Consider the following 24,693-nt stretch of genomic DNA (forward strand, 5'->3'; position numbering starts at 1 on the left):
TTCAGAACCTCTGATCTATAGTGTTAAATAGTGTTCCCGTTAGGCTGCATTAGCGGGGCGCTGCACCCTGCTTGATTTTTAAAGGGCAAAATGCAACTTGCCTCACTAAAAGAGCCTGCTGCCTGTCCCCGCCGGTGTGCCCGGGGAAGCCCAACGCCACCGTAGATAGCGATGCCCGGCACTTCCCTGGCAGCTCAGGTACTTCGGCGGGTCCTGCCCCCTTGAGCAACAGTTAGTGCTCATTCTAGCACCCGCTATCTATGAAAACCCATTCAGTTCCTGTTCCCTGCCTGGGGTGTCACTGTCTGCTGTCTTGTTTGCATCTCAGTGCTGTTATACAGACCACACTGTGCTAGTAGCACTACAGCAGACAGCGACACCCCAGGCAGGGAAGAGGAACTGCATGGGTTTTCAAAGATAGTGGGTGCTAGAATGAACACTAGACAGTGACGGCGGCGGCCGGGCCCACCCCCTTTAGTGACGTCGCCCCCCTTATGCTGCCCCCGTGCAGCAGCACCCTGCCCTGCTTAGTTCCTAGAAGGAACACTATTAAATATTATTACTATATTAAATGGTAAGTATCGGGAGTTGGTGCCCATCATGCCTAATATCGCTCTGAACTGACTTTCCCCAGTTTCTTCAAAATTAGCCTTATACTTGTACTAACAACCATATTCCAATTAAAAGTACTTTAGTATTCTTCCTATATTGTGTTCCTTCTAGCATCTGCATATGTCACAACCTGTTCAGTTACTTTTTCCTGCCTAAAGTGTCGCTCTCTGCTTCGGTACTTCTGACCTGTATCCCAGAGATGAGATACAGAACAGAGGTGTGCTAGAAGCAACAGAGCAGAGAGCAATACCCCATACAGGAGTGAGGAACTGCAGGGGCTGTGACAGCTGCAGCATGCTAGAATGAACACTACCTGTGTAGTCCGGAATTTGATAGTAGGTATATGATCATAGTTAATTAGCTGGTAACTGTTTTTTCCAACCCTGGTTTTCAGTATTCATTTGAAGCTTTGCAAGGTCAGGTAGAGTCTAATAGTGAAGGGAACTTGTTCTAGTATAGGGGTCAGCACACGCAAAATCTTGGATCTGTGCATAGGATGCAGTGACCAAGGTAGAGGAGAGGCGATGATTATTGGCCGACTTGTATGTAAAGAGTTATTCTGTATAATTTAGATTTATCTTCTCGTTGTACAGTATATACGTTCAGCATGGTTTCCCATTTGTTAACATGTGTATATAGGGCCTAATTCAGTATTGACCGCTAAGTTGAGAAAAAGCAGTTGCTGCAATCAAATAGTTGCAGTCCAGAGCAAGGGGGGAAAAAGTCCATTGCAGAAATTGCAAATGCATCATACGCAGATCTATTCACAAATAAACTGGAACATCGAAGAGTACTTTCCATCCGTGCCAGTCATCCACAATTCTGCTAAAGCAACAGGCTGGAAGTGGTCATCGCTGACATCAAAGATCACCTAAAAAAAAAAAATATAGCCTTGACACACCTATGTTTGGACAAACACACCCATGAAACATCATGTCATCCCCTAAATGCTGGCTTTCTGTCAGCTAAAATGCGATTCATTGAAGCAGAATATGTACGCAGAACAATTTGCAAATTGCATGCATGAAATTCATTTTATCAACTTAGCGATCCATGCTGAATAAGGCCCATCGTTTGCAGTGATGTCCTATTGTAGCCTACATTTAAAGCGGTCTAACCTATCTATATGTGCATATCTATATAAAATGTATTACCACCGAAAAATCGGTGGTGGACTTTAGGCGCTAATGGCCCCTTTAAAGTAAACTAATGATTGTATATCATGGTAATAATAAGCAGCAGCTTTCAAAATTGCACTAGTGTCAGTGCAAAAGATTTTTGTGTCAAGTCCGGGGCCAGAAGGATATCCTGGACTCGGAATCTGCACAGCAAGGTACCAAATACCCAATAGGAAAGTGAAGGCTGCACTAATTAATCAAAATCCAATACACCATGGAGGGGAACACATGTATAGCACAAATATATGGAGACTGTTTCAAGAAAAAAATCAAATACTATTTATTTTAGTCACATAAAAAATGTATATATTATTAAATAAGGTGGCCACCTATATATATTTGTGCTTTGTGTTCCCCTCCATGGTGTATTGGATTTTTATTTTTATTAATTAGCGCAGCCTTCACTTTCCCATTGGGTATTTGATATCTTTATAAAACATATTTTTAGGCAATGTTTTTTTTTCTTCTCAAGAACAGGGAACAGTTTGAACAATTAAAATGATTTTAAATTCAGTTTTTCATTTAAAAAAGTAAGACTATATAATTTTGAAAATGCTCTCAAACTGCCAAATTTATAATTGCAGGTTCAAATAGGAGTTTGTACCTGGAAACATGTTGGGGAGTCAAACCAGAGTCTTGGGGGGGTCCAAACCAGCTTAAAATAAAAGTTAACAATATACGCGTGATAATGATATTATCGTGCATATCTTGTACTGTGTACATACTACAAGGGTTAACCACCTACGCTCCTGTGGGTCATTAATGATGTCCCACATGTACAGGTGACTGAGAGCACCATGGCCCCTTGCCGTCGGCATCAGCAGGTGTGTATGCACTTGCCAGTGCCAGGTTGCCTCCGATATTGCTTGGTACACACTTCGTGTAGTATGTACCCTGCTTGCTCCAGTGACATCACTTTGTATCTTATCCCTCAATCGTATATCATTTACGTCTAACAAGGTTTATAGAAATGAGACCGGCAGATACAATGGAGTGATTAGCAGATAGTAATATATATGACAATAAAATATGCCTGATGAATACAATGGAAGAAAAAGGGTGAAGAAATAAGACCAATACACAGAGAAATGTAAAAATACCTAAAATACTATGATTTCAAATAGGGAAATAATGCAGACGGATCAGATGGAGAAAATGTTCTAGGTGAATCGCACAAAGAAATAGGTTCTATGCACAGCCAGTAATGGGATATATTTAGCTAAAGCAGTATCTCAGGAGAATAAATTGGACAAACTGAGACTGACAGATTTATCATAGTAGCCTTTTGGTTATCGTCACTGCCTTGCTTTTGGGTTTTGGGTTTGTATCTGATCAGTGTGCTGTCTGAGAGGGACAGATCGGTATGTGGTGCAATACTTGCTCTGGCCTCATCAGAAGACAGTCCGTCTGAATCTGTATTCCAAACTTTTAAGTTGTCCTGGTGACTGTTTCTGCAGCACTTACAATGTCTGTTATTTCAGAAGGCCTGCATACATTTCGGGTGTGGATTGACCGTATTTAAGTTGACATGCACAAGGTCAACATGGAAATATTCAAATATCTGGTCAGAACATTTATTGGATTGGCTGAATTTATCTTCTAATTTGCAACTTACTCCACCTAAATTGTACCTGCAGGATTATGTGTTTAGCTTTAAGAGTCTGTATACATGGTGCGATTTGGCAGCCACCTATATGACTGCGGGGTGTCGGCATTGGTTGGCAGGGATCGAGGGATAGCTCGTGGGGAGGGGGCATTGGGGCGGCAGCAGAATTGGAGCAGGGGGCTATGCTGCATTGATCTCGCACATCGCTGATCGGCCAAACCATTGCAATTTTGACTAACTTGCTATTGATTCTATTATATATATATGGTGTGGTCCTGAAGACGGTTCATCCGAAACGGCGTTGACCGTTACACTGCTTTGAATATATCTTTTACACGAAGCCCCGGAGTGACGCCTGTTATTTGCTTACAAATATATATATATATATATATATATATATATATATATATATATATATATATATATATATATATATATATATATATATATTGTCAAAATTGCACAAGTGTATGCTATCTTCATGATGTCACAAATGCAAGTACAGTAGTTTAACTTTTACTCACATAGGGTGTTATGATACAGAAAGTGGGTATTTTATGATTTTCATCATGGGTTAACATATATTCAGGGGTGAATTTAGGTGTCAAGCCGGCCCCAGGCACAACATTTTTGGCGCCCCCCCCTGCTTTTTTCATTTTTTTTTTTTAAATTAGTTTATAATCCTGAATATATCCCCCAGTGTCAGCCACGTCCTGATGTGTGGTTGTTGCATACCATGAACCATGGACTTTTAGTGCCCACTGCTGTGCTTGCTGCTATCCTGGCTCCCTCCGCTGTGTACAATGGAAAAAAAGAACCAGTAGGCGCCTTCTGTACACTTAAAACAATTTATTTACCAAATATCACAAGAAACCATAAAAACAATGATGCATGCATGCACAATAACCACAGTTATTTTAAAAAGCCATTCAGATGCAAGTGCATAAGGTTTGTAACTATAGTTACAGTTCCTTTTTAGGACAAGTGGGGCGTTGAGGTTGGCAAGTGTTTCCAACAGATCACACTCAGTGGTGGTGTAATTAGTGAAAGAAAAAGTCCTTTCCAGCAAGCCTTAGGTAAAGTCCTTTCCTTAAATACTGATATTTTTATATAAAGGTCAGTCTTTGAAATTGAAAAAGCCGCCTGAGCGCGACGAAACGCGTCTTGTGAGGAGCTATTCAGAAGTGTTGACAGCTGAGGACCGGCGGGGAACACTGACGGCATTGGACCGAGAGGAATCATCTGCCATATAGGCCAGTATTCAATGAGAAAAATTCGCTGTGATTTCTGGAGAGTTTGTGCTTTTCACGCGGTGGAGAGAGGTTTTTTTTCTCCAAAGGCGAGCCACCCTATTCAATGTGAAATATTCTCCGTCTTTCTAAGTGATTCTCGCCGTCTCTCTCCGTGTAGAAATTCTCCATCTTTTGATGGAGAGCAGGAATGTGAACTTTTAAACTAAAAGGGTGTTTTTTTTAATTTTGGTGTCAAAAAATCAGGTTTTTTTTTCTGTGAAGGGCCATGTTATTTTTATTCATGTGCCTATAGCACATGAATATATATTTAATTTTAAAAAAATTATTTTTTTAATTTTTTTTTTTTTTTTTTTTTTTTTACACAGTGCAGCCAGCAGGGGGCCGGAGCGCTCGAGCCGCTCATTAGATATTCATATATTCACTGCACCCGAAGCACGTTCGGGTACAGTGAATACTGGGTCCCCCGCTGGCTATAGGGGGGGCAGCCTGTGCTGCCTGGGTCCCGGGGAGCCCTGCTCCCCTCCCCATATCCCCTGCAGCAGCCAAGAGAGACTTTAATCTCTCTTGGCTGCTACGTCCCCCGGCTCCCTGACAGCTCCCTGCCGCGGACGCTCGTCCGCTGCAGGGGTTAAGACTCGCCGCGAGTGGCGGCGAGTCTTTAACACGTTGAATAGTGGGAGCAGGAGGCTCCGGAACACGGAGAGTGCATGGCGAGAGAAAAAATCTCTCGCCATGCACGGAGAACATTTCTCATTGAATACTGGCCATAGGCTTGAACCAACCCGCGACAACCCGGTTCCTGCAGCTGACACATTTAGCCGGCAAACGGAGCTTCATCCGGCAGTTACCACACACGTTGGTTTATGCGCCTGACAGCAGCGCACCCAAGAGCGGCTGTCACCTGCTGCTCACCCTTTGGAGTATCGTGCAGTCCGGCTGCAGTCAGAACCACTGGCCGGACAAAGCAAGTGTGGAAAACCTCACAAAAGGTACTGTGACCTAATAAATAACACACTGAGCAATTTACATGTCAGATGGTCACAGGAGGTTGCGTTGCCCAATAAAAGACTGACCTTTATATAAAAATATCAGCATTTAAGGAAAGGACTTTACCTAAGGCTTGCTGGAAAGGACTTTTTCTTTCACTAATTACACCACCACTGAGTGTGATCTGTTGGAAACACTTGCCAACCTCAACGCCCCACTTGTCCTTAAAAGGAACTGGTAACTATAGTTACAAACCTTATGCACTTGCATCTGAATGGCTTTTTAAAATAACTGTGGTTATTGTGCATGCATGCATCATTGTTTTTATGGTTTCTTGTGATATTTGGTAAATAAATTGTTTTAAGTGTACAGAAGGCGCCTACTGGTTCTTTTTTTCCTTTGTGCACCTTGTATTGAGGGCGGCATCCCTCTACCAGAGGGCAGCTATCTGTACACATCACAGCACACCTGTCCCTAGCGCTCAAAAACCCTGCTGCTATTCCCTCCTCTGTGTGCAGTAACAGTGCAGTGGCATCATCCTCCTCCTCCCTGCACTGTTTCCTGTTCTGTTCCTAGGGTACAGTGCGGGATGGGTAAGGGCTGCGTCAGGAAGTACAGGCGGCTCCCATTGATTGGTGTCACTCTGTCCTGTTGTGTTGTCTGTAACTTGTGTGCAGGAGCCAATCTTGAAAGAGCCCCCATGAAATATGCCATGCCGCCCATAGGCAGTAAGATATCCGGACCTTCATATATTAGGTCGATACAAGCAAAAGGACAACATGAATTGGGTTTCTGCTTTCAAACGCAACTTTAATAAATATCTACCCTATACTAATTCTTTGGTATGGCTCCTCTTCCCCTTGTGATTCTCCCCTGTTCACGTCATGTAAGTGATGTCCTAACACTATTCCGCTTTCTGTGCAGCAGGTGAGAGAGCCTGAACAAATACAGTAGCTTCTAATTTACAGCCTAGTGTTCCTGTGCTGCATCGCTGCTGGAGTCTCAGCCAGAGGCGTACCTCTGGGAGGCAATGGAGTTATCTGCCTCTGGGCTCCTGCTCGCCAGGTGGCACATCTCCTCCTCTGTGCATTTGAATCAGCTAATTGAAAGCCATCGAAATCACTTCTGTGGCTGACTCCTCCTCCTAACATCATCAAGTGTCACACTCTGTATTAGAACCCATGTCTTACAGGAGACAGATACCTTATTGATTGAGCTATTTGAGGGGGGGTCACCAATATTCATCCTACGCCACTGGTCTCAGCTAATTATTACGGATCACACTGTACTGGTTTTTTTTTCGGGGGTGGGGTTGGGGGAGTGAGATTGCAGGGACAAAGGGAGAGGTGCCAGGTTGCCTGTAGGGAGCCGTTTTTGTAGAAACACCAATTTTGATGTTTTGTATGCAGCATTCCCTTAAACTCTTCACAATGTTTGCAGTCCATTTTCTCTTAGTAGCATCTCCAAATTGGAAATGCTTCCTCCAACAAATGACATATATAACAGGAGGTGATGTCATTTAATTTTACCCTTTCGGTTGCATTTGTGTCCAGAAAATAGTTTGATGGCTCATAAGCCTACATCACCATTAATGTTGGTTTTTTCTTTTGCTCATTTTTCTTAATCAATTATTTAAAAATTGGTTTGGTTTAATAATTTATACAACATGTATAAGGAAAAAGATACCATCTGACGGGATCTTGGTGAACTAAAACAGTGACTGGTATTGTTTCATTTGTCAATTCAAGCTTTGTTGACAACTCTTGCTTATTTGCAAGTGGTGTTGACATGTTAGGCACCTGCCTTGTTGATTAGTGGGCCTAATTTAGAGTTGATCGCAAAAGCAACATCTTTCTCAAATAGGAAAAACCATGTGCACTGCAGGTCGGGCAGATGTAACATGAGATTTGGATGGGGTGTGTTCAAACTGAAATCTAAATTACAGTGTAAAAATAAAGCAAACAGTATTAAAAATAAAGGCCATATACACTGAGCAATTTTTATCTGCTTTCAGCTCAAAAGCCGCCCAGTGTGTATAGGCCCCCATACACTAGCCGATTTTGGTCAGATTTCAGTCGGATCTGGCCGAAATCGGACCAAAATCGGCTAGTTTTGATGTCCCCTCAGATCCGATGCGCGGTCCCGTGCGCATCGGATCTGCGTCGGGTGGTCGGACCTGCTGCACGTCCGACCACCCGACTTGGGACCTAGTGGGGCGGCGAGGCGGTAGAGGGAGCAGGGGGGGCTGGGGACGCTGCGGGGGACACAGGCGGCATAGAGCCGCGCAGGGGGAGCCGGCGGGAGCTGTCAGTATTGAATTAAAAAAAAAGCCCATACAATGCATGGGCGGCCTGTGATTGGCTGAGCGCTCTCTCAGCCAGTCAGCAATTGGCTGAGAGAACGCTCAGCCAATCACAGGCTGCCCATTCATTGTATAGGCTTTTTTTTTCTAGCACTGACAGCTCCCGCCGGCTCCCCCTGCCCGGCTCTATGCCGCCTGTGTCCCCCGCAGCGTCCCCAGCAGCGGGGGACACAGACGCTGTCCCCGCAGCGTCACCAGCAGCGGGGGACACAGACGCTGTCCCCGCAGCGTTACCAGCAGCGGGGGACACAGATGCTGTCCCCGCAGCGTTACCAGCAGCGGGGGACACAGACGCTGTCCCCGCAGCGTCCCCAGCAGCGGGGGACACAGACGCTGTCCCCGCAGCGACCCCAGCCCCCCTGCTCCCACCTCTGTAGCCCCCTCCCTGCTCCCCGGGTTTTTTACATGTGATAAATCGAGACGATTTATCACATGTAAAAAATGGCACATCAAGTGCCAATTTAATCAAGCTCCCCCGGGGAGCAGCCGGGGAAGCTCAGGGGGAAGTCGGGGGCGACTTGTCCTAAGGACAAGTCGCCCTAGTGTATGGGGGCCTTATGGGCCGGCGATGAGCGCTGTTGGGCGCACTATGAAGGTTACACTATGGGCCCAGTACATATGTGGGAAAACTGTAGCAGTAGTCGTCCCTGTATCCTGACTGCACAGGATCCATCTGGGGTGCACTCTGTAGGTCATGGGTCTTCAAACTGTGGCCCTCCAGATGTTGTGAAACTACAAATCCCAGCATGCCTTGCCACAGTTTTAACACTCCCTTATAGCAAAACTGTGGCAAGGCATGCTGGGACTTGTAGTTTCACAACATCTGGAGGGCCACAGTTTGAAGACCCATGGTGTAGGTGATCGCTGGCAGGGTGTACAATCAGTGGAGGTACACATTACGGGAGTAGCATATAGTGGGGTTAAGGTATGCTGGGAAGGACACATTTGCAGTTAACCAAGGGACAAAGGGGGACAAAATTATAAATATCCTTGGGCCAGCAGATGTACTAAGCTTGAAAAGTGATAAAATGGAGAGTGACAAACCACCAGCCAATCACATCTAAACTGCCATGTTACATAGTGTTCCCTCTGGCAGGAACCCGCTAAAACAGCCTGCCTCCGACCCCTCTGGTTTGTGACCAGGGAAACCCGGCGCCGCTGTAGATAGCGATGCCCGGTGCTTCCCCGGCAGTGTAGAGCCTTCGGGGTGGCCGGGCCTGACCCTTTTTGTCACCCCCACACAGCAACCCGTCACTTCCAGCAAAAGGTTTTCATCAAATCCTAACAAATGTAAGATCCATAAACCACACAATCGCTAAATCACTGTAAGCTCTTTACAGAATAACATTATAAATCCACTTATAACTGCTTTCTAGTATTAATTATGTGTATATATATATATATGTGTGTGTGTGTGTGTGTGTGTGTGTGTGTGTGTGTGTGTATGTATGTATATATGTGTGTATATATATATATATATATATATATATATATATATAAATTTTATATGGCGCCACAAGGGTTCCACAGCACCTGACAATACATAAATGAGCAAAAGAAGGAAAAACGACTTACAATAAGGCAATTTAGGACAAGTTCATGGTAAGTAAAAACTTTTCCATCATGGGACAGGACACTGAAGCAATTAATAGGGTGGCAGAGCTATATATTTCAAGAAAAGCACATAAGGAGAGAGGGTCCTGTTCTTAAGAGCTTACACTCTAAAATTAAATTCAATGAAAGTAGGCATTGTTGAGATCTAATATTACAGACCAATCTCCATTCATTATCTACATATATTGGTAGTTCATAAAATGCAATAAAATACACTTATGTATGTGCATATGATGTATGTTTCTAGTGTTAACATGGGATGCAGCTGAACCTGAAGCCTTGACCTAATTGCCTGCATGTTTGTGCTTGGAGAGGGTTTTTTTTTATTTTTTTTAAAGGGCTGTGATCTGCAACTATAGCGTTAAGGGAATCTGTTGCCTCTATGTGGGTCACATCTGGACATCTGCTACATCAATTTTACATTAAGGGACAGCTCAGAGCTGATGCTTCATGGGCTTTAGTTGTTCTTGCCCCTCCAGCCAAATGTTGCCAGGCCTCCCCTTCCTCTGCTGCATTCATCAGTTTTACAACCCACTCTGCTTCAGATCTGCTTGTGACACTAGCAAGCTATAGGGCTTTTCAGACACAAAACAGAGCCATAAATCACTGTCTATTCTAGGACCTGCTATGGTCTGCTTCCATAGTACATGTAAAATCTGATTAGCTGATCTGACACCAGTTAAACGTTGTACACACAGGGCAACTTACGCCATGTGCTGAGTGATTTAGTTTAGCACCGATTGCTCAGCACGCATCCCTGTACCAGCGATGTGTGCTGAGCGCCCTGTGCTGAACAATCTAATTGTAAACCTTACCCACATTAAAGCTGGGTACACATTGGGTGATCTATCATTAACGATATATAGTGTAAATAGCTCAGTGTGTACCCACTATATCAGCGATGTGCTTAGCAGATTGCTAAGTGTGTACCAAGTTTAAGTCTCATTATTTACAGACAATGGGCCTAATTCAGCATGGATTGCTAATTAGAGAAAAAGCAGCTGATTGCAATCACAAAGTGTGTGTCTTAAGGCCCCCATACACTAGTCTGAGTTGTCCTAAGGACAAGTCCAGGCCAGTTTGCCCTTGAGAACCCCCCGGGAAGCTCCTTACGTTTGGGCACTTGGTGTGCCAAATTTATACGTGTAATAAATTGCATGTGATTTATTGCATGTATATCCCAGGGGAACTGGCAGCAGGGAGGCGTGCAACACGTGTCGCTGGGCAGTAAGTCAGTGTGTCCGTGCGGCTGCTGGGAACTAAAAAGTGCTATTTGCTGGGTGGCAGCGCGGTAAGCACTGCTGGATTTGAAATCCTTTTGGAAAGACTGGCCTGGACGCCGAATGGAATATCAGCTAATCAGCGTTCAGCCAGCTTCCCGCGCTGCCACCAGCGACCGCACGGACCCCGCCGACTTACTGCCCAGCTCTGCAGGGACCCCGCTTCCCAGCCACCGCTGCCCAGACCCCACTGCTGCACATAGGTGTGTGACAGCAGTGTTTAACTGCTTGTCACACACCTACGGATCGGACCAAAACATTTGGGTGCTAGAAAGCACCCGCGATGTGCCTCTGATGCGTCCATACTTGCCTACCTGACCCTCTCCATGCAGAAGAAAATGCTCTGCTCCTGGACTTCCCTGGTAATGTATGATTGCCAGCACCTGTGGTGAAACACCTTTACCTAGCTCCCCACAGGTGATGGCAATTATACATTACCAGGGAAGTCCAGAAACAGAGCATTTTCTCACGCATGGAGAGGGTCAGGTAGGCAAGTATGGATGCGTCCAATCCGACAGATTGAACCTGCAGTAGGTTCCGCGCATGGGACCGCGCATCGGGTCGGATGAGGTGTCAAAAACATACGATTTAGGACGTTTTCTTGGCCAGATACGTCTGGATCTGGAGAAATCATCCCAAATTGGACAAGTGTATGGGCGACTTTAGGCTTCCACTAATCTGCTAAAGAACCAGGCTGGAAGTGGTCATCACTGATGTAAGAGACCCACCCCAAAAGCACCTGGGCATGCCTGCGTTTTTATGAAAACACCCTGAAAATGCAATGTTTCCGCCCCTAAACGCTGGCTTCCTGTCAAACTACAGTTCTCTGTAACTTCTAGGCCTATGGATATTTATATGCGCATGTGCAGTGCTGATACTGTGCATGCACAGCTCTATAATCAGCCAGACTGCGAGTTCTCTAAATTGCTATCCATGTTGTATGGCAGGTATCTATATAGCTGTGATAATTCATCAGGCGTGGAAAACTGAAGCATTTTGTAATCTTTCAGATTTAGTTTTTTCAGGTAATCTAATTACAGATCGTGTCCTCATACTTTTTACCTCAAGATGTATGTGGTGAGTAAGCTGGAAGGTGCCATGCAACTACATTAGCATTGGGGGGGTTTTAATAAAAAGTGAAGACCCACAAGCCGACTGCTGATTAAAATTATATTCTGTGTGAGACCGTGCCTTTATCTGTATTTAAAATGGGACGTTAGTGTTATAACCCTTTCAGATGGCAATATTGCTGGTTCGCTGAAGGGGGACAGAGGGAGCAAAATGCAGGGTCACACCGGGACTAAACCGTTTTAACATCCTGGTGCGACCCTGCATTATGGCATGTGAAAGCGGCATTAGTATTAAGGCCCCCATACACTAGCCGATTTTGGTCAGATTTCTAGTGGGGCTGCGCGGCGGTGGAGGGAGCAGGGGGGGCTGCGGACGCTGCAGGGGACACAGGCGGCATAGAGCCGGGCAGGGTGAGCTGGGAGCTGTCAGTACTGAATAAAAAAAAAAGGCCATACAATGAATGGGCGGCCTGTGATTGGCTGAGCGCTCTCTCAGCCAGTCAGCAATTGGCTGAGAGAGCGCTCAGCCAATCACAGGCTGCCCATTCATTGTATAGGCTTTTTTTTCTAGCACTGACAGCTCCCGGCTCCCTCTGCCCGGCTCTATGACGCCTGTCCCCCCCGCAGCATCCCCAGCCCCACCTGCTCCCACCAGCAGCCCTGCTCTGTAGCCCCCCCCCCTGCTCCCCGGGTTTTTTACATGTGATAAATCGAGACGATTTATCACATGTAAAAAATGGCACATCAAGTGCCAATCTAATCAAGCTCCCCCGGGGAGCAGCCGGGGAAGCTCAGGGGGAAGTCGGGGGCGACTTGTCCTAAGGACAAGTCGCCCTAGTGTATGGGGGCCTTTAGACCCGACAAGGCAGTTACCCATTGTAAATTACAGCCGGAAACTGGATACTACCATAATTTCAGATAACATCCAACAATGACTCCACAGAATGGAGACGCTGTCAATGGTTTCTACTTTCAACACAAATATAATCAGACACAATTGGTTTTGATTGTGATTCTGCACACAATACATTGACACTGTTCTGTAATTCTGTTTGCTTTACTGTAGCAAAATGATTTGTTCCAAGTTGTTACATTGTAATAGATGGTGTGGGCAAGGCTTAATCTCTTATTGTGACTACTGCATTGTTTTGTGTTTGCGTATTCTAACTTTATTTGCATCCCATCAAGTACAAATGAAAGCAAATATAGACTCTTTGTCATTTAAAATAGTTAATGATTTAAAAAAAAAAACTGAGTAGGTGGCAGTAGGGGCTGTATACTAAGGCAAATTACTATGTAAAATTAGTCATTTTGTTTGCTAAAACAGCCAGGCCTGTCTGTCCCTGCTGTCGCTGTCCGGAGTGCTTATGGGAAGGGGTACTGGCCTAGCCCCCAACAGAGAAGTAGTCGGACGGCCCACCCACATAAGTGACGTCACGTTCAGTACCTTTTTGCCTGGAGCCCTGTCCTCCTGTGATCTTGAAGGGATAACTACCAACACATACATAATGCCAACTGTTGAAATGCCTGTAGTCAATATATCAACATGATCATTATGCCAAAGATGTTAAAATACCGACCCCATTACAGTGTTGACATGGACATGTATTCGTGTACTGCATCTCCTCGCTGCGCTCGCCATGCTTTGGGCACGGTGCCTCGCTGCGATCGGCACACTATTCTAGTCTTCCTCTGTGCACACGCATGGTAAAGTATGGGCAAGTCTGTTTTTGAACAAAAATCATAAACTATTATTTGTCGGTATTTTGACTGTCGGTATTGTGGTTGTGTTAGTGTTTTCTTGTTGCATTTTGATGTTGACAGTGTTTCGATTGACGTGCTGGGTCAAATGTAATAGGGTGAGAGTTTCAGAAAGTGAGAGATTTTGGGAGTGTTTTCCCATGTTTTTTAAAGCAGCAATCAATTACATGGCAAAATCTACCTGGTTTTGCAGTGTAATTGATTGCTGCTTTATAAAAAGGGCAAATCTCTCACTTTCTGAAACTTTCACCCTATTACATTTGGCCCGCTGTGTATATATCGGTATATAGTGTATCCGTGAACTATTCTCTGTAAGGTTCTGGTATAAATGGTAGAAAGTGTCTAGGTTGATAGTCACCTGGTCCACCACTAAGGTGTAGACCACTAGATTGACACCTTGAAATAGTCGACATTGACAAAAGGTCGACACAAGCTTATGGTTGCCATATGGTCGACATGTATAAGGTTGACATGAGTTTTCCGTGATTTTTTGGTGTCTCGCTGCGCTTGCCATGCTTCTGGCATGGTGCCTGGTTGTGCCCGGCACACTATTATGTTCTCTCTCTATGCATACAGCCTGTAAATGCTGAGGAATAGGATTGTGCTATATAAATGACTAAATAATATAATGTATTGCCCTTTTCTATATTTAAAATATTCCCATGTAATTTAGTAAAGAAGAATGCTGATGGATTTTAGGACTTTAGCGGAAGCTAATTACACCTGGGATCAATAGCAGAGGAGTGGAGGTGGTGCAGTGACAAAGGTGGTAGCGGGAAATAATACCCTTTTTCCACCTTAAACACAGGACCAGTCTGGGCAACTGGATATGGGTATCAAGCTACATCACACCACACGCTTGACCCTGGATATCGTTGCCTCTGCTTGTGCTTGGATTGTTGCCTCTGCTGGTGCTTGGAGAGGCTATAATACCCATGCACTAGTGAGCCGGCTCTCCATAGGGTTCTTTATGGATCCAAGTCACCTGTTCGCCGCAACCTGTGTTATAACTGTGCAGATGATGACTGCTAAAAAATGCATAAGGAATGGGATATAGTACTGACTACTTATGCCCCTTTCAGACCGCACTAAAAAAAACGGTATTTTGCAGATTTTTACTTTTTTTATTTTTTAAGTTTTAAAATGGTAATATGTGCGGTCTGAAAGGTGCAGAACCAATTTACCATTTTAAAAAAGCAGTTTTTGCTAAACGGTTAAAATGCAGGGTCCTACCCGTTTCAGACCCGGTATTTTGGCACCAAAAACGGATCTGAAACTGTATTCAGGCGCCAGCCAATAGTGGTCCGCTCTGTGCATATCTAATGAACGGACCACTATTAGTTCTCTCCCCAACTTGGGCAGCGCAGGAAGGAAATGATCGCACTGGGGGCAGGGGGTCCCTGCAGTGTCTGTTAGATCAGTGGCGGGTCCCTAAAGTGGATAGGAACTAGTAGTACTAGTACCCCCTGCCCCCAGCGCGATCATTCCCTTTCCTGCACTGCGCTGCCCAGGTAGGAGAGGGGGTGGGGGCTGCGCTGCGAGGTAGGAGAAGGGTTTGTTCTTTCTGATGTTATTCGTTGGCCGGTACCGGGAAGAGAGAGGGGGACATCCAAGATAGCGGCCCTGAGCAGTGCTGTTTCCAGGGAAGCCGCTGCCGCCGTCACTGCATTAGGAGGACTAATGCTACTGCTGCGCCTCTATGGTAAAGCGGTGACTGAGTCGCCTCAGCCGCCGGGATGTGAGTGGAGGACCTGAGGCTGGGGCAGCATCGAGCATGGCCAGAATAATCAAGAGGCAAATCCTAAAGCACTTGTCAAGGTACCGGGGATGCCTCCCTGCTTTCACACCGCAAACCTGCTTTAGAACCGGTATTTACATGCGGTGTGAAAGGGGTTAAACTTGCTCTTACCTGTTTTAACAAACATTTTAAATACCGGGTCTAAGCAGGTTTTGCGGTGTGAAAGCAGCATTATTTACAGGATACAGAGCTCTCTCTACAGAAGAACTTCAAATTCATGTGACCGTTTAGGTTGGTAGCCTGGCATTGACCTCTACTTTCTACTACATCCTTCATTAGCACTTTATACAAGAAAGGACATTTGTAGGCATATTCCCACCAATGGTATATAAACACTCCAACAATCTAGATTAGTCCTGATGTCCCATCACTCTTATGAGTTGAGAGTAATAAGTTAAATTAGTAAAATTAGGCCGATAATGCCAGAACTACCATAGGAAACTAGGCACCTTGAGACAAAGGCAAACAGGAAAAAAAAAGTTGGCTGGAAAGTGTTTGTCTGACATAATAAAGTCTTCACATAAGGAAACAAAAATCACACTGCAGTTTATTTCTTTTTACTTCGGTGGAGCATGAGTTCCCTTCTCACTAGTTTTTCCCTTTTTGATGTTTTGCTTTGATCTGAATATTGTATTCGGTTACGGTGGAAGTGTTGAGACATGTAGGCATGATAGAGATGCACTAACATGTTACTCCTCCTTCAAAGACGAGCTTCATACAATTTAACTTCCTTTTAGCCATTGTGCTTAGATAATATGCTACTTTTATTTTCAAGTGTAAATAAAAATGTGTTTCAATCAGTTTGTAGGAGGGCCAGTAAAAATGTTTCCTGAAGGACTTTGAAAGAGACCCTTCTCTCTACTGGGGGATTTAAGTAGTCTGAAAACACAACATTGATATCTCTTGTAAAGTGTGGAGATTCTATTTACTGCTTCTAAGTTGTGTTCTCCAACTGATGTTCTCATGGTCTGGTAAAAAAAACCAACAACCCCAAACTGTATATTAAAATGCAGCTGAGCCATTCCTTCCCACTTTCATACATTCCTACAGTCATAGTATTTTTTGTTCTTCTTTGCTCAATCGAGATTAGCACGAGGAATGTATATTCTGGGGATGGACGTGCCTTAGGCTGGGTACACACTGGCCACCTCCAGGAGTTTGTTGTTTTCAATATTCTCAGATTGAGCTGCATGTACAGATCACAGTGGACGCCACTGACTGGTCCCTCAGGAGCATGCATTGTTAACAATATAGTGTATACAAACTGGATGATAAACACAATAATGTCATTATAACTGGTAGTTATCGGGTATATCGTTTAAAAAGTCTTCTAGGGTATACGCACGTTTATTCTGCCTGTACGCTCCGTTAGCAAGTTTAGTGAATTTTGTCTATCTAATATCATATTTTCAGGTTGTTAAAACTTGGCCACAACTGCATGAAGTCTAGGGCCATTAAAATAGACACCAGGCCTAGGTATTGAAGGGGTGTGGCCAAGCTTGGGCTGCATGGAATTGCTGCATGGAGTTGAGATATATATTTTATAATATATTTTTTGTTGTTGTTAGCAATTTATTAATACATTGTGCAATTGGAATATGAATGTGAAAATGCAAAATGTGGCAATCTGACTTAGGTATTGTCACCTGCTTATGGTATTAATGCTCCCCATTGTGTGCATTAAACATTAATAATCTTTTAGTGCAAGCTAAACTAGGAACATAATTGAAATATTTAGAATTCTTTATATATAAACCGCTTTGGCATTATCACATCTTGATAGAGTAACAGAACTGTACAAAATCTGCAAGTGGGCTATAGTAAAAGGGTAAAGGGTTTATGATTGCTCTTGAAATACATATGGTGGAACTCAATGCAAAGGTTAAGGGGTAACACTATTTCTCTTACTGGGGGTAACCCTTTGATTTCTCTAATTGGGGTAACCCTTTGATTTCTCTAAAATTACATGCAGGCTGCTTTGTCTGCTCTGCTGTTCTGTGCTCTGTTCTACACTTAGCACTTGTAGAGGAAGAGCCCCTCAATCATTCTTTCCTTTTAGTATTTATGGAGCCTTATACCACTTTCACATCGCAAATGCTCAGTCGCACCCAGGATTTGGACACTGATCCGTCCAGGGAGCGACCCAGCATTTGCGAGGTAAAGCTCCCCTCAGCAACCGGTAATAAGCCAGGTCAATGATGTCACGAGGGGGTTGGACAGAGAGGCCTTTATATCGAGAGGGAAGACTTTAAAGCCTAGTGTGAGGGAACGGTTTGTGGTTTGGGTGGCTGGCTGCATGCACTCTGTCTTCATGACGGGTATGGATCATTCGGTCACCAGCAGGTAGGCTGACACCACTGAGTCGACATGGAGGAAGGTTGACAGGGTCATCCGGTCGACATGGGTAATGTCGACATAGAAAAAGTCAACATGTTCTTTTATTTTACCCGGATGTCGACAGTCAACATAAACACTAAACCAGGCATGTCCAACGTTGGCCCTCCAGATGTTGTGAAACTACACATCCCAGCATGCTTTGCCACAGTTTTGCTATTAGAGAATGCTAAAACTATTGCAAAGCATGCTGGGATGTGTAGTTTCACAACATCTGGAGGGCCAACGTTGGACATGCCTGCACTAAACCATAGCACCGCGTCCCCTCACATGGCTCGATACACTCGGCACACTATTTTATCCTCCCACCATGCCCTAGTGCAGCGGTTCTCAAACTGTGGGTCCTGACCCCAAAGTGGGTCCCAACCTTCTCAACATGGGGTCGCGACTCCATGTTGCTGACCATCAGACTAATGACTTTTCTAATCTCAGTCAGTGATTCAAGGAGTCTGAAAAATCTGTTGAATTGTCTGTTATGTCAGACTCTTCCCATAATTTTGTGCCTCCACAATGCTGCCATGTATGTGCTGTCTGCTGACCACACATGTGATGTGATGACCTTCTGTGTAGTTCATTTTAGCACGCACTATCTTTGAAAACCCATGCAGTTTCTCTTCCCTGCCTGGGGTGTCGCTCGCTGCTGTAGTGCTTCTAGCACAGTGTGGTCTGTATATCAGCACTGATATGCAAACCAGACCTGTGCTAGAAACACCACAGCAGACAGCGACACCCCAGGCAGGGAACAGGAACTGCATGGGTTTTCAAAGATAGCGGATTCTAGAATGAACACTATTCTGCAGTAACTTGCTGGGGTCCTGTAATTAGTTTTATTGTTTGATGGGGTCCCAGAATGAAAAAGTTTCAGGACCCCTGCCCTAGTGGATGAAACACTAAAAAAAAACATGTTGACCTAATGACCCTGTCGACCTTCCTGCATGTCGACCTACTTACTGGTGTCCCAATGACCGTATCCCCTTTGTGACACATGCACAGTGCTTCATATGTCACAGATTTGCCCCCACACTATTGTGATAAGCTGAACGAAATCACATCTCAGGACTAGTTTTGCATCCCACAAGTGGTTTTTACATTGCGATTTTGCTCTGCATCCTTGTGTTGCTTTCTTCCACTACATTTATATCACATTGCAAAAAATCTGATCATGGGTTGGTTTTTTACTTAACACCTATGGTGTTAAGTAATGTAATGTGGAGCCTGCATTTTCAGCAAAAAAATACCAAAATACAAAGTTCTGGTTTGTGTTATGAGAAACATACTGCATGTCATCACTGTGTGTAAATAATATAGCTGGATGAATTCTCCTTTTTAACCCATGTCCTTTCTCAAATGTATATATTGACATGCAGGTCTGTACACCAAATGAGCATGTAATGGGAATTCCTGTTTAATAGCCCACAACTGCAGTCTCACTGCCTGTGGCTATAGTAAGTTCCAGTATTTGCATGTAAGTTAGATCCCATTTATCAGAGGCCACGTTTGTTGTTTTTGAGGTTACAGTGTATATCCTCCAGCACCAGGTTTTATTTTTTATTTACACATCTCTGTGGATTCACCTTTTTAAAACTAATTAACAATGTGTTCTTTTTTTTTTTTTTTTGTCAAAGATTTCTCATCATCTTCCAGTATTCCCTAGGTATTTAATTCTAAGCTCTAAATTTTAGCAGAAGAAAAATGTTTTAGAGTACACCTCCTTTATATGTGCATGTATTTATGTGTGTGTGTATGTATGGTACGCTTTGCTGTGTTTTGGTCCTGACGAAGGGCTCATGTGCAAAAATATGCCCCCCCCCCCCACCTTATTACATTCACATTACACCACTTTGTAGTGCCACTTGTACACTTTGAGCCAGGTAGAGCCCATCATAACACCCTTTCATAACCGGGTTATTCCCAGGTTGATGTGCGATGTAAAAGTACCAATGGGTGTGTATAATGGGTGACACGGCTTTAGTGTGAAAGGGTCAGGCCCAGGATCAAATTACTGTGTCAGCAATCTTAAAGATCCCCTTCAGACACACTGCACCAGGATTAAGTACACCCTAATGCCCATTACACATTGTCATACACTGTAATGCCAAATACACATTGTCACACTGCAGTACCCGTTACACTTTATTCCATACACCATAATGCCTATTACATATTGCTTCACACTCTACTAGCCATTACCGCATACTGTAATGCCCATTACACATTGCCGCACACCGCAGTGCCCCTTACACATTTACGCACACCGTATTGCCCATTACACATTAAGGGCCTTATTCTAGTTCACTCTTAGAGGAAAATTCCTTCTCAGATGGATACAACCATGTGCACTGCAGGTGGGGCAGATATAAAATGTGCAGATAGAATTAGATTTGGCTGAGATATTTTGTTTCTGTGCAGGGACAATACTGACTGCTTTATTTCTACACTGCAATATAGATCTCACTTTGAAGAAAAACCCCACCCAAATCTAAATCTATCTGCACCTGTTATCTGCCCCACCTGTAGTGCACATGGTTTTGTCCGTTTGAGTGAACTAGAGTAAGGCCCTAAGACACACACAGGCACACACACACGCACACCATAATGCCCATTACACATTATGCTACACACATAAAGTCCATTACATATTATGTAGTAGTAGTGCCCCTTAAACAATGTCCACATTAGTGCCCCTTACAGACTTCCTATATTATTGCCATATAAGAGGGGGGGAGATAGCTTGCCGCGGCCCTGTGTGGTGTGTGCTCAGCTCCTATGCTGCTGAGCGGCTCATACCATCGCTGACAGACATTTTAAATATGGCGCAGGCTAGTGAGCCAATTAAACGCTGCGGTCCATCAGCTAATCGCTAACTGCGGCTGCCGGTCCATGTGCTCTGATAAGCTGGTGGGTAGGAGCCATATTTCAAATGTCCGTCAGCACTGGTTTAAGTCACTAAGCAGCCAAGGAGCTGAGCGCACACCACACAGACCCATTGGTGTTGGCCAGTGAGTGGCCATATCTCCATCCCCGTCATCTCTCTCTCCCTCCAACTCTCCATCCCCATCACCTCTGTCACCATTGAACCTCTCATACCACTGCACCTCCACGCCCGTTACCCCTGCATTTCTCTGCCCCCCTAACAGCTATCACCATACCCCTATACCCTTACATTACTCTTCCTGTCCACCCACACACTACTACTGCCCATGTCTTCCCACATGTACCCCTTACCCCTCTACCACCAACATATCATACTCCCCCCCCCCCCCCCATCTCCTACACTCTATATACCACTACCCCCAACACATCCTGCACTTCAATTACTGTCCCCCAATATACACCCCATAATAACACTCTATTCTGGCCACAGACACATTCCACTGACTGTCCTCAACATACACATGCCATTACAACCCCCCCTCCCCCTCCATCCCATTCCAGACGCCGGTATCCCGACTGACGAAATCCCGCCAAGGGGAGGACGTGGATCGCCATGCAGCAGGCCTGGTGCCTCGCTACGCTCGGCACACTCATTTATTCTCCCTCTATGGGTGTCGTGGAGGGGGGAGGGGGGAGGGGGTCGCCACAAAACTTTAGTAGAAAAGAAACCGGACAGAAACGTTGGCTTCCGGTGCAGACGGCAGACTCTTATAATATAAACAGTTAGGAGAGCGTTTTCATCTGCTTCATAGGATAATGAACTTTTAAATATCCGCAGGTATATACCCTCAATTAGTGAGGTTTATTTGCACTAATCCATTACTTTAAAATATATATATTTTCTTCTGGATCCTGCCATATCCTGAGAGGACAAAAATTCTAGGTTAAAATTGAGGAAGGCTCAGCGGTATCTACTCTCTCAACGGGAGTGACATTGAGAGAAATGCATAATTTATTTAAACATACAGAACACCATGACTGTATATTTACTTCTTCCCAGACCTAGGGACCCTTGTTTTGATGTGTGGGTTTTCAATGTAGGATCCTCAGTGTGTGTTCTGATTCCTACCGGTATATCCTATGCATTTCATCTTCAAAAAGACTTCTTCAGGGGCTCTTTTTAATCTGTACTACACATAAAGACGAATACAACATCTGTCTGTGACTTGCTGCATCATCAGTTCAAATCCGTTTACAAGGATCTTAGAAACAAATATTACTGGTGAACCTTGCCAGATTACATCACCAAGAGAGCTATATTTGGATCAATCACAAATAGTCCTCTGTGTGTGTGCCAAATGTGCACATCTTAGCACGCAGCCATACATAAAGGTCTGTTTTTCTATAGGTGAAAATAATATCTTCATTTCATTGATATACTCTATATGTGTGTTTGTGTGCCTGTTAGCTTGCACAATTTTTCTGTGCATGACTAACTCGTATATTAATGTCGACTCATCTGACCTGGAGGTCATTGTTAATGGCCAATTGCCATAGGGTGGTAGTTTTTCATTTGTTCAGGAAAAGGGCTTGATTCTTTTCTCATATAGCTGCTGAGCAATAAATTAAGCTTAAAATACTAACAATGCTGTTATTTGAAATTACCACAAATAATCTTTGCATGTGTAGTTGTTATAAGCATTACAGAAATAAAACGAATATGTATTAACTTCAAGTTGGACTTTGCATTGTGTGAGTGGATTAAGCATTCTTGAATGTAAACTAATTTATGTGTGGGTATGTGTCTCTGAAGTGAACACATGGTACTTTTTCCATTGCACATGATTACCCAAATAAGCTTAGGACAGCAACAGCCTGCCACCAGAGTAAACAGGTTTTAATGGTCACTTGTGTGTAATGGCTGATTTTAGAAACACTGTGCAGGTTCATGGTTTACTGGTGGTCATAAAAAAACATCAGGATCACAGTGATACTGTATTTTAGTAACCCATGAGACTGCTGAAAGCACTGATTCACTTATCCATTTATACAGTAACCTATATTGAACTCCTGGGAAAAGAGTAGAAGAGCAGGCTGAGAACACGACAATCACACGTTTCATGTGGATAATTTCCCATACTTTGTTTTAGTGGTGTCCTGTTACCTGCAGTGCACGTGTTCCATACAACGTTCTGACTAGTCATTTATTTTAAAAACATCTAAACGTTATTTTATGTACAGAAACATCCTCAAACTATATTGCTGTAGACATGCCAAATATACCTTTTTTCGTTTTCGCGCAAAAGTTTATATGCAGCACTTGTATAGTGTTCATTCTAGCACCATGCACCTTTGAAAACCATGCAGTTCCTCTTCCCTGCCTGGGGTGTCACTGTCTGCTGTGGTGCTTCTGGCACAGTCTGGTCTCTATTGACATATACTGTAGACCAGTCTCTGCTAGAAGCACCACAGCAGACTGCAACACCCCAGGCAGGAAAGAGGAACTGCACAGATTTTGAAAGGAGCAGAGTTCTAGAATGAGCAATATGTTATGTACATGTGCAACAGAGTCTGAATCTGCATATGAAGATGCAGCAGCTGCAGATTTGTTTTCATGGCCGGTTCCGTTGTGCTTGGTATACAGATTCTGACACCGCTATGCACATATGTACAAGAGGTGCATCTCCTGCAGATGTTTTGTCTCCGTAACATTGGAGGCACTGTCATAAGGTAGGAAATGCCAACAGCAGAACTAGTGGAACTTTTCTTATGGAATGGTTTTGGTTTTCTTCTTAACCCTTTGAGTGCCAACATCTTTGTGAGAGATGTTAAAGATGTCCATTAAAAATGACATCTCTGTGAGAGAAGTGCAAAATATGAATGTCGACATTTCTATAAGAGAGAAAATGCCAGGGTCGCTCACATTTGTTTATATAAATTCAAATAAAAAAAGTTGTGTTAAAAGATTATATTCCTATATAAGGTAAACATTACAGGTCATTATGATGAATAAAAATGTTTTGCTTGGAAATTTTCACACCAATTTTGACATTCACTTGGCATGGGTTTAGTATTTATTATTCATTTAGGCATTTTGTCAATTAATTTTGACTTGTCAGTGCTGCATAATGACCTGCACCCGTATATGATCCGTGTCCAACTGAAGAGGGAAATTGACAGAGGAGTGATCCAGGCTTTAACATCAAAAACTGTAGGAATATAAATTAGTGATTCTTAATGGATGGCAAGACACTTTGTTGTTTCACAAGATGATTATGGATAATTAATGTGTATTTGTTATACTGTTATTTTTAACATTTGTGACATAATAGATTTTGCGGCATAGGTATGTAGTGTTCATGCTAGCACCCGCCATATTTGAAAGCCCATGCAGTTCCTCTTCCCTGCCTGGGGTGTCACTGTCTGCTGTGGTGTTTAAAGCCTAGTTTGCATATCAGTGCTGGTATACAGACCACACTGTGCTAAAAGCACTACATCAGACAGCGACACCCCAGGCAAGGAAGAGGAAATGCATGGGTTTTCAAATATGTCGGGTGCTAGAATGAACACTAGGTATGGAAGGCTGTACCAACACCAAAAAGGTAACCATTCTTATGGTAAAAACTACAGACTTGTATGGTTAGAAAGGTTTAACAGCATGATCAGAAGTGAAATATATGTAATGATCGGCTAATGGGATTTTTCTTTTCTTTTACAGAGTAAGGAGCAGATGCTCCAGGCCGACCTGCAGTCTCCTGTGTCACAGCTTGCTACAAAGGTACATCTTGTTCTAGTTGACTTGAATCAATTTTTCTATACTATTAACTGTCAATTAGCACTCCTTCACCAGCGTTTTATCATTCTATGTATCTCATGGTAAGTTACATGGAACACCTACAGTTGG

At 43.8% G+C, this 24,693-nt stretch overlaps 1 protein-coding gene across 3 annotated transcripts in view; it reads left to right on the forward strand.

Annotated features, from left to right (window-relative positions):
• Positions 1-24,693, forward strand: part of TDRP (testis development related protein) — a 138,729-nt gene that overhangs the window by 68,381 nt on the left and 45,655 nt on the right. For all 3 annotated transcript variants that reach the window (XM_083177382.1, XM_083177381.1, XM_083177383.1), the window contains one exon: positions 24,508-24,567. In XM_083177382.1, coding sequence (XP_083033508.1) covers positions 24,508-24,567 — 60 coding nt within the window. The remainder of the gene's footprint in view (positions 1-24,507; positions 24,568-24,693) is intronic.

The sequence above is a fragment of the Crinia signifera genome, chromosome 3 (genome assembly GCF_055691185.1).
Source record: "Crinia signifera chromosome 3, ASM5569118v1, whole genome shotgun sequence".
Lineage (NCBI taxonomy): Eukaryota > Metazoa > Chordata > Amphibia > Anura > Myobatrachidae > Crinia > Crinia signifera.